The sequence below is a fragment of the Phasianus colchicus genome, chromosome 2 (genome assembly GCF_987193195.1).
Source record: "Phasianus colchicus chromosome 2, bPhaCol1.hap1.1, whole genome shotgun sequence".
NCBI classification, from domain to species: Eukaryota; Metazoa; Chordata; class Aves; order Galliformes; family Phasianidae; genus Phasianus; species Phasianus colchicus.
This window is the reverse complement of record NC_143437.1, coordinates 51,890,712-51,902,882: the sequence shown is the minus strand read 5'-3', so window position 1 is coordinate 51,902,882 and position 12,171 is coordinate 51,890,712. Positions and strand designations below refer to the sequence as shown.

Sequence of the window (12,171 nt, the reverse complement as noted above, 5' to 3'; positions counted from 1 at the left end):
CCGCCTGCCGGGTGCCGCCCGCCGCACCTGTCGCACCGCTCCGAGAGCGGTCCCGCCCGGGCCGGGGTCTCCAATCCGCGCCCCGAGGTGTCGAAGCGCGGCCGGCGGGCTGTCGGGCCGCTGGGCGAGGCCGCTCCGTGCTCGCAGAGCGCAGGGGGGAGCGGCGGGGAATGGCCGGTGGCGGGTGAGTCACCGCAGGCTCCACCTGCGTACTTAACCGCCGCCGGGCGGCCGGCGCCGCACTCGCGAGTTGTGTCGTCGCCGTGGCCGGGAGCGGCTCTCACTCCTCCTCCTCACGGGGCGCTCGGCTGAGGCGGGGCAGCTGCTGCATGAGCGTTGCTCTCTGGAGCTGCGGAAGCACCGACAGCGCTGAAAATGCCGAAACCGGTAAGCGAGGCGCGGGGGGCTGCCCGGGTGCCCTGGGCAGCTTCTCCGGGGCTCTGCCGAGACGCCCAGGGAAGCTCCGCGGGGCGCGGACTTAACCGCGAGGAAGCTCCGGAACCACCCGAGCGGCCGCTTGGAGCGGGAGGAGCGGCCGGAGCGGCTCGGTTCAAACGCGGAACCGCCCCAGGGAGCCATGCTGAAACTCGGGCCGCTCGCCCGGCGGCGGTTGGAGGGGAGGGCCGCGCCCTGGGGGCGCTGAAGGCGCTCCGCCGCCGTGCCCGGGAGGGAGCCGGCATCGCCGGGAGGCTGCGGGCGTCGGTGCGCTGCCCTCGGGGCGCCCTGACCGGGATCGCGCGGAGCTCTCCGGGCACCGAAAGGAAGGGCTTACTGTGCTCCCGCGTCCGTGAGGTGGCAAAACTGCAGCGGTTCTCACTTGGTATTTGTGAACGCTTAATGACAGGTCCTCGTTTCCTGCCTTCGTGATTAAAAAATTAAGTCCCGAGGAATCATAGTACCGTTCCCCACAGTGCTACCGCTGGGTCTGTTGCCAGGTAGTCTCTAGCAGCCTTCGTTAAGACCTTTCTGCTCTTTTCTTTTCTTTTTTTTTCTCCAATATGAACAAACTTGAATACTTTCAAACTTTTTTGTGTTTTGTTATTTGTCCTGTGAGCCCCCTCCTGCGTCGGTTTTCTCATGGTGGTGGTGGTTGGTTTTTTTTTGTTTTTTTTTCAGATTGTTTTGCTTTGAAATCTGCTGCCACCCTGGCAGTTAGAAACGGTAACTCCCTTGAGGAGCTGGCTGGTGCAGAGCTGTCTGCACTCATTGATGCAGGCAGCTTTGGAACTCTGAAGAGTATAACCAGAGCAGATTGTTGCTGTCTGTTTCCAACAGAGGCAGTACTTAAAACACAGCACAGTGAAGAACTTCCAAGATTATTAGCTACACCCTTTGGAAGGAGACTAGGCAAGCTTATCCTTGGGGTAATAAGCAATGGATGTTCTGCCACTGTAACACTAAATTTAACTTAGTTAAGGAGAGCTTAGATTAATTTACATTGCAGTTTCTGTTAACTTAGGGGAAAAAAAAAAGAATTCTTTCTTTTTTGAATTCTTCAAAGAAGTGCTGAGCCTTCATTCTCCCTGGATGTATTTAAACAACAGGAGGTGATACTGGGAGCCATGAGTAGGTGTGGGAAAAATCTCTTTATCTCTCTGCGGAAGGACAGCCGTGCTTTAATGGTTTCTGAGACGTGACCTACTGTCCAGGATTTATGGAGAAGACTCTTTGTCCAGAGTTTGTGTGGTATAAGCTGTTCTTTTTGCAGTCTGCATTCAATCCTCCTTCTCAGGGGGCTGACTGCCACCTTAGCGGATGCATACAAGGAGAATTTTGTGGAGGTTTTTTTTAACAGAACACTTTGGTCTGACTGCTGCAGATCGAGACTGTATTCAAATCCTTCAAATCCAGCTCATTTGTTCTTAATACAGCTAAATGGGATTCCTATCACTTTACAGGGTGAGGTGGGAAGGGGTGTGAAGTTGTCGCTCCAGAGCAGAACTGTACTCAGAAGGAGCATGATAAGAGCCTTTGATGTGTGTGGGGACTGATACCGTGAACTCATAGGAAATGAGGAGGCAGTTTTTGTTTGATAGATCAAATACATGGGTACTAAATAGATTCTACCTATACTTGTTCGCGTGTGTCTTGTCAGCTTGGAATAAGGATGTACAGTGTTGTTTGTCAGACTTCATGCTGATAGGGATGTGGTTTTACAATCAGTTGTCATCTTAAAATTTTTATTTCTAAGCAGAAAATAATCACCAAGATTTTGGCAGTTGTTTTCTACCTGTCCCCAAAGCAGCAAAGGTAAACCTCCATACAGAGCTTTTGTGGTAACAAAGAATATGCACACAGAAATCTTACAGACTGGAATTTAGTCTTTCATGGTAAATAAGTCCAGTGACAGTAAAACATGAGTGATTTTGTATTCTAGTACTTTAATATGGTACCTTACTAAAAAGCCAGATTCTGTACCAGTGCTTTATTGCTGTTTGTTGGATCAGGCACATGTCTAGGGTGCTCAAAGTAAGTCTTGGCAACGTTTCAGGAAATAATTCTGAAATCTTCTTTGGTAATAAAAGCCAGTGTTAATTTCTAATTTTAATTCAACATAGACTTTCTGCCATGTGTAACAGTTACAGAGTAACAAGGTCTCTGGGGTAAGCTGTAAATATGTAACTTCTGGTTCCCAGCTCTTAAGAGTTTTTAGCTGGAAGTTCACCAACAGTTCAGAAGCTTAACTTCCATCTAGTCTGTACAATAGTTCATAAGGTTTCACAAATGGTGAATTATTACATAAAGAGACACGAGATGTTATCTTGTTCAAATCTTGCTTTGTTTTCTGAGAAGAAGCAAAGTGTGCAATAAACTGACTTGATCAGCCTTGCGTCTTTTCATTACTGGAGTGTCTGTGTGCTCACTGTTTTTCCTTGATCCATATGTTGCTGGCTTATTTCTGTTTGACTCGTTGCATGGATGGTGTTCTAGCTGAATTACATCCTTTGGCAAAGCAAGCCAGTCAAATAGAGCCACAGGGCTGTGGACTACTGAACATTACTTACAGAAGGAGAAGGAAATGTGATCTCTGCTCTATAGACCTGTTAATTTGATCTGACCTATCAGCATTCTGTGGTACTTTTTTGAAAGAAGATTATTCTTCCTACTCTTAGAAAATGTTGGGGGAGCGGGGGGGAAGAAAGCATCACAAGAAATGATGTCAGCTTTGCAGTAGAGCATTTGATGTAATGTCACATAAGAACCTTTAATACTTGTCTACATTTTTATAATACTCCTAAAGAGAGGTCAGTAATAAACGCAGTCTATCAACTTCTGCTGCTAAAAGAGAGTGCAGGGGAATATATCAGGGCATCATTTTCTAAAATGTATACTAATAGCCTATGTTCAAAAAGCTGAGCATACCAACAATATCTCCTAGTGGTGGTGGGGGGGATATTGTTGATGCAGAGAGCCATCATATGTAGGAGTATAAAGCACATATGTTTAAAAACAACAAAAAAACCCACAAAAAAACAAAAACCCCTCCCATTTCAGTAATTAAACTTGGAAGGGTGGTGGAAAGAGTTCCCTCAATGTATGGGATAGAATGATATGAGTTAGTTGTCGATAGGATGGACTGTCTTGTCCATTGATCTGCAATATATGGAGTTTCCCTGATGGAAAGCAGTAATGGAAGGTGTTAGAAAATTTCTTGAAGGTAGGTTGTCATTCTTATCCTTGTCCAGAAAACACAAATCCTAAGCAGAACCTGGAGAGGGATTTGGGGTTGATTGTAGGAGGAAAGCCTCCTTCCAAAAAGGGAGTAGTTTAGGTTAAAATACAAAGGATTTAAATGCCAAAGAAAGGGAGGAATTACTTTAAGCAAGGCTTATAGTTAAGGGGACTTGTAGATATCAGTGCAGTTCAGTTTCTGGTTGCTTTCTCCTCCTCCTATAGCATTCTAAGACCTAATGCCCTTAAGATAAAGTCTGACGAGGACACAATGTAGTGCTGCTGCCTGTAGGAGTGCGCAGCTGGAACACATGACTCAAAAGGCTTTTCCCAGTTCTGTGTTGTTATTAATGTGCTAGTGTGTGCCTGGCACCAAGTGGTTAGACGAGTCTTCCATACCTGTTTGCTATTGAATATACATGCATTCTAAAAATGAACACGAGGACAGCATGTAAGTCTTCAAGCCAAACCTTTATCTGTCTGTGAACACCTAATGGCATTACCATTCAGAGTTTGTCATAAGCCAACTAGAAAAGCTAGAAGTGTAGCAACAGGGATTTACTCTAAATGCTAATAATTGTTGATACTTTCCAGATCTTCACAATTTCTTCTTAACTGTGTCTTCTAATTGCACGTAATAGTTTTGTCTTCAATTTCTTCAAAGCCGATTTCTATAACAGGGCTGAAATTAAAAAACAAACAAACAAACAAACAAAAAAAACCACCCTTTAGTGATCACAAGTAATTATCGTGCTCTTGGCTTATAGATAGTTATGGATTTATGCAGGAATAAGGTTTTTTTTTTTTCTTCTGAGCACAAACTGCAATACATCAGATGATACAGTATTTAGTGCACTTACTACTAAATGTGCACGCTCTGGTGCAAAATGGAAGAAAGCTAGTATCAACCAAGTGTGCAAAGTCTCACTCAAAGCTTCAAAAGGAAGTCGAAGGATTCTATTAATAGTGATTGTAGGGAGTAATTCACAAATGGTTAAAGTTAGAAGAGAGTGAGCTCACAATTGTGCCAAAATCCAAATTACCGTATGAGCTGAATAAGCATTCCTGAGGTCAGTCTGTTCTTGTTAGCTGCCTTGGAGAAATCAAGTGTTAACTGTTAGTGTTAGTCACTACATAAAGAATTTCTTAGCCTTCTTAAAGGGCAGAGGGTGGAGATAAGCCTTCCTGTTCTACTTCCTCCCATGTGAACATCTTCCTCTGTTCACAAAAATAAATAAATAAAAAATCAGTGATATGTCAGGACTTTTTGAGAATAATTCTTCTTGATGGCCGCTGAAGGTTCCTGCTTCAGTGTTGTTCTTGTTTGGCACGCTGTGTCCAAAGGGCTTTATGTGCACTGTAAATCCCATAATCACTCAATTGACCTTGAAGGAAGGCAGTGCTGCCTAAGATCATTGAACCACACTACACACTGTTAAGTAATATATCTTGGCTGTGCCGTGTGGTTGTTTTTGAAACCTGGTTTCAGCATTAGGTAATACTTAGTCTCTGAGCTGAGAAATGCTTCTCCATGGAAACAACTGAAGTTTCAGAGTTTTTTACTGAGCAGTGCACAGCATTTTTTCCTTCTAGGAAGAGGAAGCAGTCATTGCCATGTGAATCTATAAAGAAGGCTTAGCTTGGTGTTACAGCTAAGTACGTTGCCTCCACTCTGCATGTTTGTTCGGATCCAGATTTTGTTTCTAACCCCTGCTCCATAGTGTCTTAATGAGTTACTTTCCTTCAACTTTGAGACAGCATGGGTAGCGTGTGTTGAGCTGGGACTGATGAGCACCTGACACTGTAGCTGTCAATTAAAATAAAAATCCCGAGTCAGAATTAAAATTCAGGACTCTGAACTTCTGAGTAAGGAGTGGAAACTGTTTCTTACTAGCAGTGACTGTTGTGTTTGGCTGTCTGTTGTGTGGTTCCATGGAAGAGGCGCTGGGACTCCTCTTACAGCTTCTGTTATCTTTATTAGTTTTGAGATTTGAGTGTGGAATTGCCACATGAGAAGATTATCTCATGTGGCAATTGTTTCTCCCTTCGACTTCCATAAGCAGGTGCTCTAGCTGTTGTGTAATGCTGAGAGACATCACTACCACTGTCTCTTTCTCTCTCGATTTTTCTGCATGGAAACATCCAGATTCATGTTGCACCCCAGCTTTGATGTGGGATGTGTCTGAGCGGCTTCTCTGAGGATGTGAATGTGTGCACATCCAACTGATTAATCTTAAGCTGAACAGTGCTTCTCAGTTCTGTCAAGAGACCAGCATTCTGCAGCTGTGTCGAGGAGGTCTACAGGCTGCCTACTAAGTAAAGAAATGGGGTCTGAAAAATCTCATGTTTGTACTACAGTGTCTGAATTTTGCATGACTAAGCCCAGTAGAGAACTTCAAAGACTGCTGTAGGATCTTGATTTCAGAGTTTTTTGTCAGAGCTGAAGTTGTTCTTTAACGTACACAGAATGCGCTTTAATTGTGAAAGCTTAACTGGCTTAACTTCTTTATCTTTGTAGAAATAGGTGATTAGACAATATTCCTGATGGTTGAAATTGTGCAAATCGGCAGGTGAGTTCCATAACTGATGTATAGTGAACTCAAAGCAGGAGAAAACAGCTTCCCCCCTTAAAAACTGATGCAGCCTTGCAGGCAGAGTTTCCAGAGTTATGTTTTTGCCCCCTTTATGAATTGCTGTACTTGTTGCTTCAGTAGTGAAGGACCTGTGTAGTTGCATCTCAGAAGTCCTCAAGCTGTTTTAGTGGTCAGAAAGGAATATTTTGCTAATCTTTCCACTAACGTTTCCTATTCTATCCATAATGTTCCAAGAGCAATCTGTCTGTGATTAGCTGACATTCCAGGACTTGTAATGACCTACCTTTATCTGGGAACAAATAGTACCTGTTGCATACTGTTTGAAGTACTCTGTTGGGAAGTGTAAGCACTGCAGTGTAATGGACGTAGATCAGGCTGTCAAGCTATCACAGGAGATCACATCATATAATCCCGCTCATAAATTTTGCAAATGCCGCGTGATGTGTTCCATCGAAGTCCATGAGATAAAATTAAAGGACCTGATTACAGAACAGGTAAAACAGAAGGGCGGGGCATCAAATCAATAAATCCCTTTTTGACAAATGGATTCGTAACTGGAATGCAGAATGAACATATATCATTACCTAGACTTGTGTGACATGTTACACTGCTATTTCTCCTTAAGTAAATGCAGTTTATGTTCTTCCTGCACCTTGATCTCTTCAAGAATGTGACTGGCCTCGCCAAGTCAAGGAGAAAGGCCCTCTAGCCAAATACTATGCTTCTGCTGCTGGCCAAAAGCTGATGCCTAAGGAAGAGCATTTGAAAGATATGCACCATTGCTTTCCTATGAACTGATGAGGTGTTGGAGGCTGGAAGTTCCTATATAATGAGTTAATAAGTGGATTTCTGTGAACTTGTCTAGCCTCCCCTTGAAAACATGTGAACTCCTGCATCCAGAGTGTGCCATAATGAGACTGTCCTAGATAACCTTCACAGTATTTGAAAAGTTATCTACAGAACTCCTTGCTACAGCACTGTTTGAAGAATTACTTTCTCTTGCTTAGAACTGACCAGTTTTGATGCCCTGTGTATTCTGTTGATAGAGGCGGTGAACACTTGGTCTTTGTCTGCTCTGTTTATGTCACCCGTGACTTTATATGCTCCTATGTTCTAACCTTGGTTAACTTTCTTCCAAACTGAAATCCTTACCAGTTTGGTTCATCCTTGCATGGAATAATTTCCATGCAAACTTTATCTGGTTCATGTCTGATACAAAATACTGCCTTGTCTCCTGCGACGTCTATATTTGGCAAGAGTGCAGTTGCTGAAAATGCTCTCGATTTCAAACTCTCAGCATAATCCCGAGAGTAAGTCAGCTTCTCCTCGTGTTCACATAGCCCATTCTGCTCCAATCTGATGTGCCCTTCTTCTACTTCAGAAGTACAATCATTGTATCTTGTGCTAATACTGCTCACACTGGGTTTGTTGAAAAATTGCTGAGAGCTGACAGGTTGTGTTGTTGTGTAGTCTCAAGGTGAGTGTCAAATTTTTGACTCTTCAAAATTATGGCTTGTGTATGTGTGCAAACTGTTTCCTAGAACCTATGTCTTTGCATAAGCACTGGAGTAAAAGGTACCAATATAGTGCTTAGATTAATGGAAAGTTTTGATGCTAGTGCAGCTTTTTGTTAGATGATTCATGCCTTCAGACCCTGCTTCTCTTTGTTGTGAGTTTGTACTGTGAAGCTCAGCTGCTATGTAAGTTGTTGCCCTCCTGTTGTTTCCAAATGAAATGCCAAATGTAGAAAATGCCAAATGTTGGTATTCTGGATCCACACTGAGATTCCATGTGGATTGCAGAAGGATAGTATTACATTATGTAGTTGATTGCCATAAATCCTGGAGATTAAGTTACTTTTAAAGACTAAAACTAGAATTAAACTTGAAAGCTTCAACCTCAGTATTATCTGCATTTGGCCCAACGTTGATATTTGTGACAGAAGACCAGCTGAATGGTTTGGTTCATTCTGAACTCTCTGACTTTGTGAGATGAAGCTTATTTGAAGATTGGTTGCAAGGTCTTCTATAAACTTGGTGTGTAAGGCCTTAATCTTGCACCTTTGTTATGTTTAATTGGATGCAATGGTTGTAATAACAAAACAGACTATGTATGAAGGAGTTGGATCCAGTGGCCCCCAGCTTCCCTCTGTTTATCCTTTAGGAACAAAGGACCAATTGTTGCTGCAGTCTGTGTTCTTAAATCTGTCCTAACATTCAATGAGGGCAGCTGGCTCATCCAAGCAGAAGTCCCCAGTCTACTGTCGTGGCGGTGTGTTTTGTGCTTGTACACAGATATTCCCATTGTACGGCATCAGAGCCTCTAAAGGTTATTTTTCCCTTCCAAAAGAACAGCTTAAACCCTCCTATTACTTCCTAACTTGGTCTGTGTTGAAAGTAAACCATCTGGAGCCAGCAGAGAAGGTGAGATCAAGTGTTTTACATGAAAAACCTCTGAGTTGTATAACAGAAAGATGACTTAAGGGTCAAATGTAAACTACATTGCTTTATGTTTTGTTAGAACCTAGGGATGCCCCTTAGGAAATTTTAGATTTTAAAAAAAAAACCAAAAAATTTTAATGCTTAAAAAGCTGCTTTGTATCAATTTTTAAATTTCTTCCTAGCTGGGCAGGTGGAGAAAGTTGTTGGGTTTTTATTGTTGTTTTTGTTTGTTTGTTTGTTTTGGTTTTTTTTTCCCCCCTAAATTTCCCCTATTATTACTTTATTTTAATTTCTCTCTTGGCTTTTCTCTTTCACTGAGGAGCTTATGTTACCTTAACAGAGCTTACCAAAGGTCAGAAGAGGCTGCTGATGTCTGCAGCTGAGATTTTCTCACTTGAGAGCAAGGACAGCTAAAGATAAATGTTTCCCATGCCTGCGTGAAATGCTCATGATCTTCTGGCATGCAGGGTGTTACTGCTTGACCTTAGATAAAGAAGTGAAATGCAGCAATGCTCAGCTTTTCACACAAATGCCTGCGATGCATTTTTAGTATATAGAAGATATTAGGCTCTGGTTAAAGAAACTGAAATAGTCATATAATTAAGTATACATCTGCATATCTAGGCTAAGTCAGTTTGAATTTGCATTCTGGAATTATCTTCATGCTTAATTGTAAGTAAGGTTTCATGCTGTCTCACAAAGAAGAGCCAAGTGACCCTAGTGCAAAACCAAACTTAATGGATTGGCATTCTTCTGATCTCTTTGTGTACACTTAGGAGGAAAATGGAGTTTGTTCTGAAATTTCAGCCTGCTTTGTTAAAACTGGAATTTCTGGATGATTCCCAAGACCTGAGTAGGTTTTCCTACCTGCATGCACAACCCCCAACAGAATCGCAAAATTTTAGGGGTTGGTAAGGATCTCTAGAAATCAAGTCCAGCTCTGCTGCTAAAGCAGACACCCTACAATAGGTTGCATAAGTAGGTGTCCAGATAGGTCTTGAATTTATCAACAGAAGGAGACTCCACAACCTCTCTCAACAACTTGTTCTGTTCAGAATAACAAGTTATTCTGCATGTTAGCATGGAACTTTCTGTGTTGCAGTTTGTGCCTGTTGCCCCTGGTTGTATTGCTGCTTGCCAGTGAAGAGTCTGTCCCCATCGACATGACTCCTGCATTTTGGGTATTTATGAACAGTCATGAGATTCCCTCTCAGCCTTCTCCAGACAGGATTGTCCTAGATCTCTCAGCCTTTCCTCGTGCAGGAGATTCAGAAGAGTCTTTGGCTTTGAGATTTCATGTCAACATTATTCTTGGCTTCCCCTCAAATTACTTTCTCTCTTAAGGAAAAACTGCCACATGGGTTGTTATAAGTTTGTGGTTTTGGGGTTTTTATTTGTTTGTTTTTTTATCTTTCATGAAAGCTGCAAGTATCTGGACTCCTATTGCCTTGAGTAAAAGTAAGAAACTTCATTTTACTGTAGATGTCATAGTTATTGGTCCAGAAATATTGAAGAATACTACAAAAAAAAAAAGTATTTCTAAAAAGATTACTACAGTTGTATAGGCACTGAAGTTGACTAATAGATAAGGCTGACAACTATGCTGGACAATGTGAAACTAACTGCTAGCTTTTTAGGCTATTATAGACCAGTCTGTTTACCTTCTGTGGTATTTCCTCCCGTCATGGGAAGGTGAGCAAGTTTTTAAGGAACAAAGAGCAGCCTATTCAACTCTAATCTTACCTGTTGCAAATGCAGTGGTATCTAACTCTGCTTCATAAACTCAGAGGAATTCCTGTGGAACGTGACTTAATGTTCCCATTTATTTGCCATGAGGAAGCAATGTTTAATACAATGAGACCTGAAGGGAACACGTCCTTTTGTTTGCAGTCAGGTCTTCTCAATTTAACATGGTATGCTGAGAAACTGGTCTGCTAAATTAGTGCAATGAGCTCGCCCTGTTGGTCAGGTGTTCCAATGGAGCAGTGTCCCTTTCACATTCTGTGAGCTGATGAGGCTGTTTTCTCTCCTGTTAGCAAACTGTGCTCAGCAGTGTGGAAGAAAATGCTCAGGACTATTTTGCTGTGCTTCTGCTGCCCTCTCTGAAATACTGGGTGTTGGGCATGCAGCATGGAAAGGATTCCTACACAAAAGAAGGGGATGAGCATGTGGGTCATATTGAAGGCCTTGTTCTGTGTTGTGCTGTATGGTTCTTTTTTGCTCTCATAGGAATCAGGTTCTCTCTCCTTTCCCCAGAAGAGAAATTGCAGGTTTATAGCTTGCCTTCTAATTTCCAGCTTTCCTAGTTGTGGGCTGTGTGTGTGTGTGTTCACCTCCTTCTGGGTTTAAAAGTTCCTGTCCTCTTTACAAACACTTCATGCCTCAGATGAGCAAAAAAAAATAAGTTTAAATTTAAAAAGACATCAGTGATGTGCTAGCAAATCAAATCCAGTTTTACATAATTCGGGAGTAAAACTGATCTGCAGTTTAAATGCCGACTTTCCTTGACTAACTTGTTCCCTTTCAAAAGAAGCATTCAAATTTGGATGACAAAATTCCAGCTGGCAAGTTATCATCCAAGCAGAAAAGAGTAGTCACCTTTTGTAATGCTTCCAGTGACCAATACACTTAAGAATGCAATTTTTTCCTACTATGTAATAGCATCACACCAGGAAATGTGACGATCTTTTTTCTGGGGATTATAACAGACCATATCCTTGTCTCCAGTCCTGCTGGTTTTGGGCAAACGGCCCATTGTTTACAAACCTGTAATTTGTTCATCACCCTCGTCTCTCTTTTCTGTCCTCACTTTTCCATGTGTAACATGGTTCTGAGTCTCAGAGTTAGCAAGCTCTCTGAACTCTAGCCCTGTCCTCCTAAACATTCTAGTTTTCCACTGGATATTGTTTGTGGACCTGTGTGCTCCATCTTCCGGAAACTTCACTACATTGTGTTACTCCCTGCACTCCATCACATACATCCCCCTTTCAGCTCCTTGGCCAACCCTGAAAGGATCAGAATGCGTGTCCCTAAAGTAGATGTGACAAGAGGAAGGTGCTGAGCACAGCTGAGCTTGGAGCCTCAAGGGTTTCTTCCCTGGACAAAACTGAATATTTTTTCCCCAAATAGTTTCCAACATCAGGGCCTACAGTTACGCCATCAGTTAGCAGCACAATAGCTGTCATCTAACAGAGCTGACAGTGTTCTCTCTTTGTTGTTGAGCCTGTTTCCAATGAACACTAATACATTGAAGGCAGAGGAATAGAGAGCAGTTTCAGTGCCCTTCCTAAAGCTGCTGTGTGAAATGGCTTTTTCTATTATCAGCTGCCCAATCACTGTATGCATCTATAAACAGGTCTGGTTGCTAAGGTTGAAATGTAATTATTTCGTCCATGCAGACACATTACAACTCAGGGGAAAAAGCTTGTCATTGATTGCAAATACAGTAGTAGTTGTTTGTGTGG

At 42.5% G+C, this 12,171-nt stretch overlaps 1 protein-coding gene across 1 annotated transcript in view; it reads left to right on the top strand.

Moving 5' to 3' along the window:
- Positions 1 to 48: 48 nt before the first annotated feature.
- Positions 49 to 12,171, top strand: part of EZR (ezrin) — a 35,173-nt gene continuing 23,050 nt past the window's right edge. The window contains exon 1 of the mRNA XM_031611502.2: positions 49 to 387. Coding sequence (XP_031467362.1) covers positions 376 to 387 — 12 coding nt within the window. The 5' untranslated portion in view covers positions 49 to 375. The remainder of the gene's footprint in view (positions 388 to 12,171) is intronic.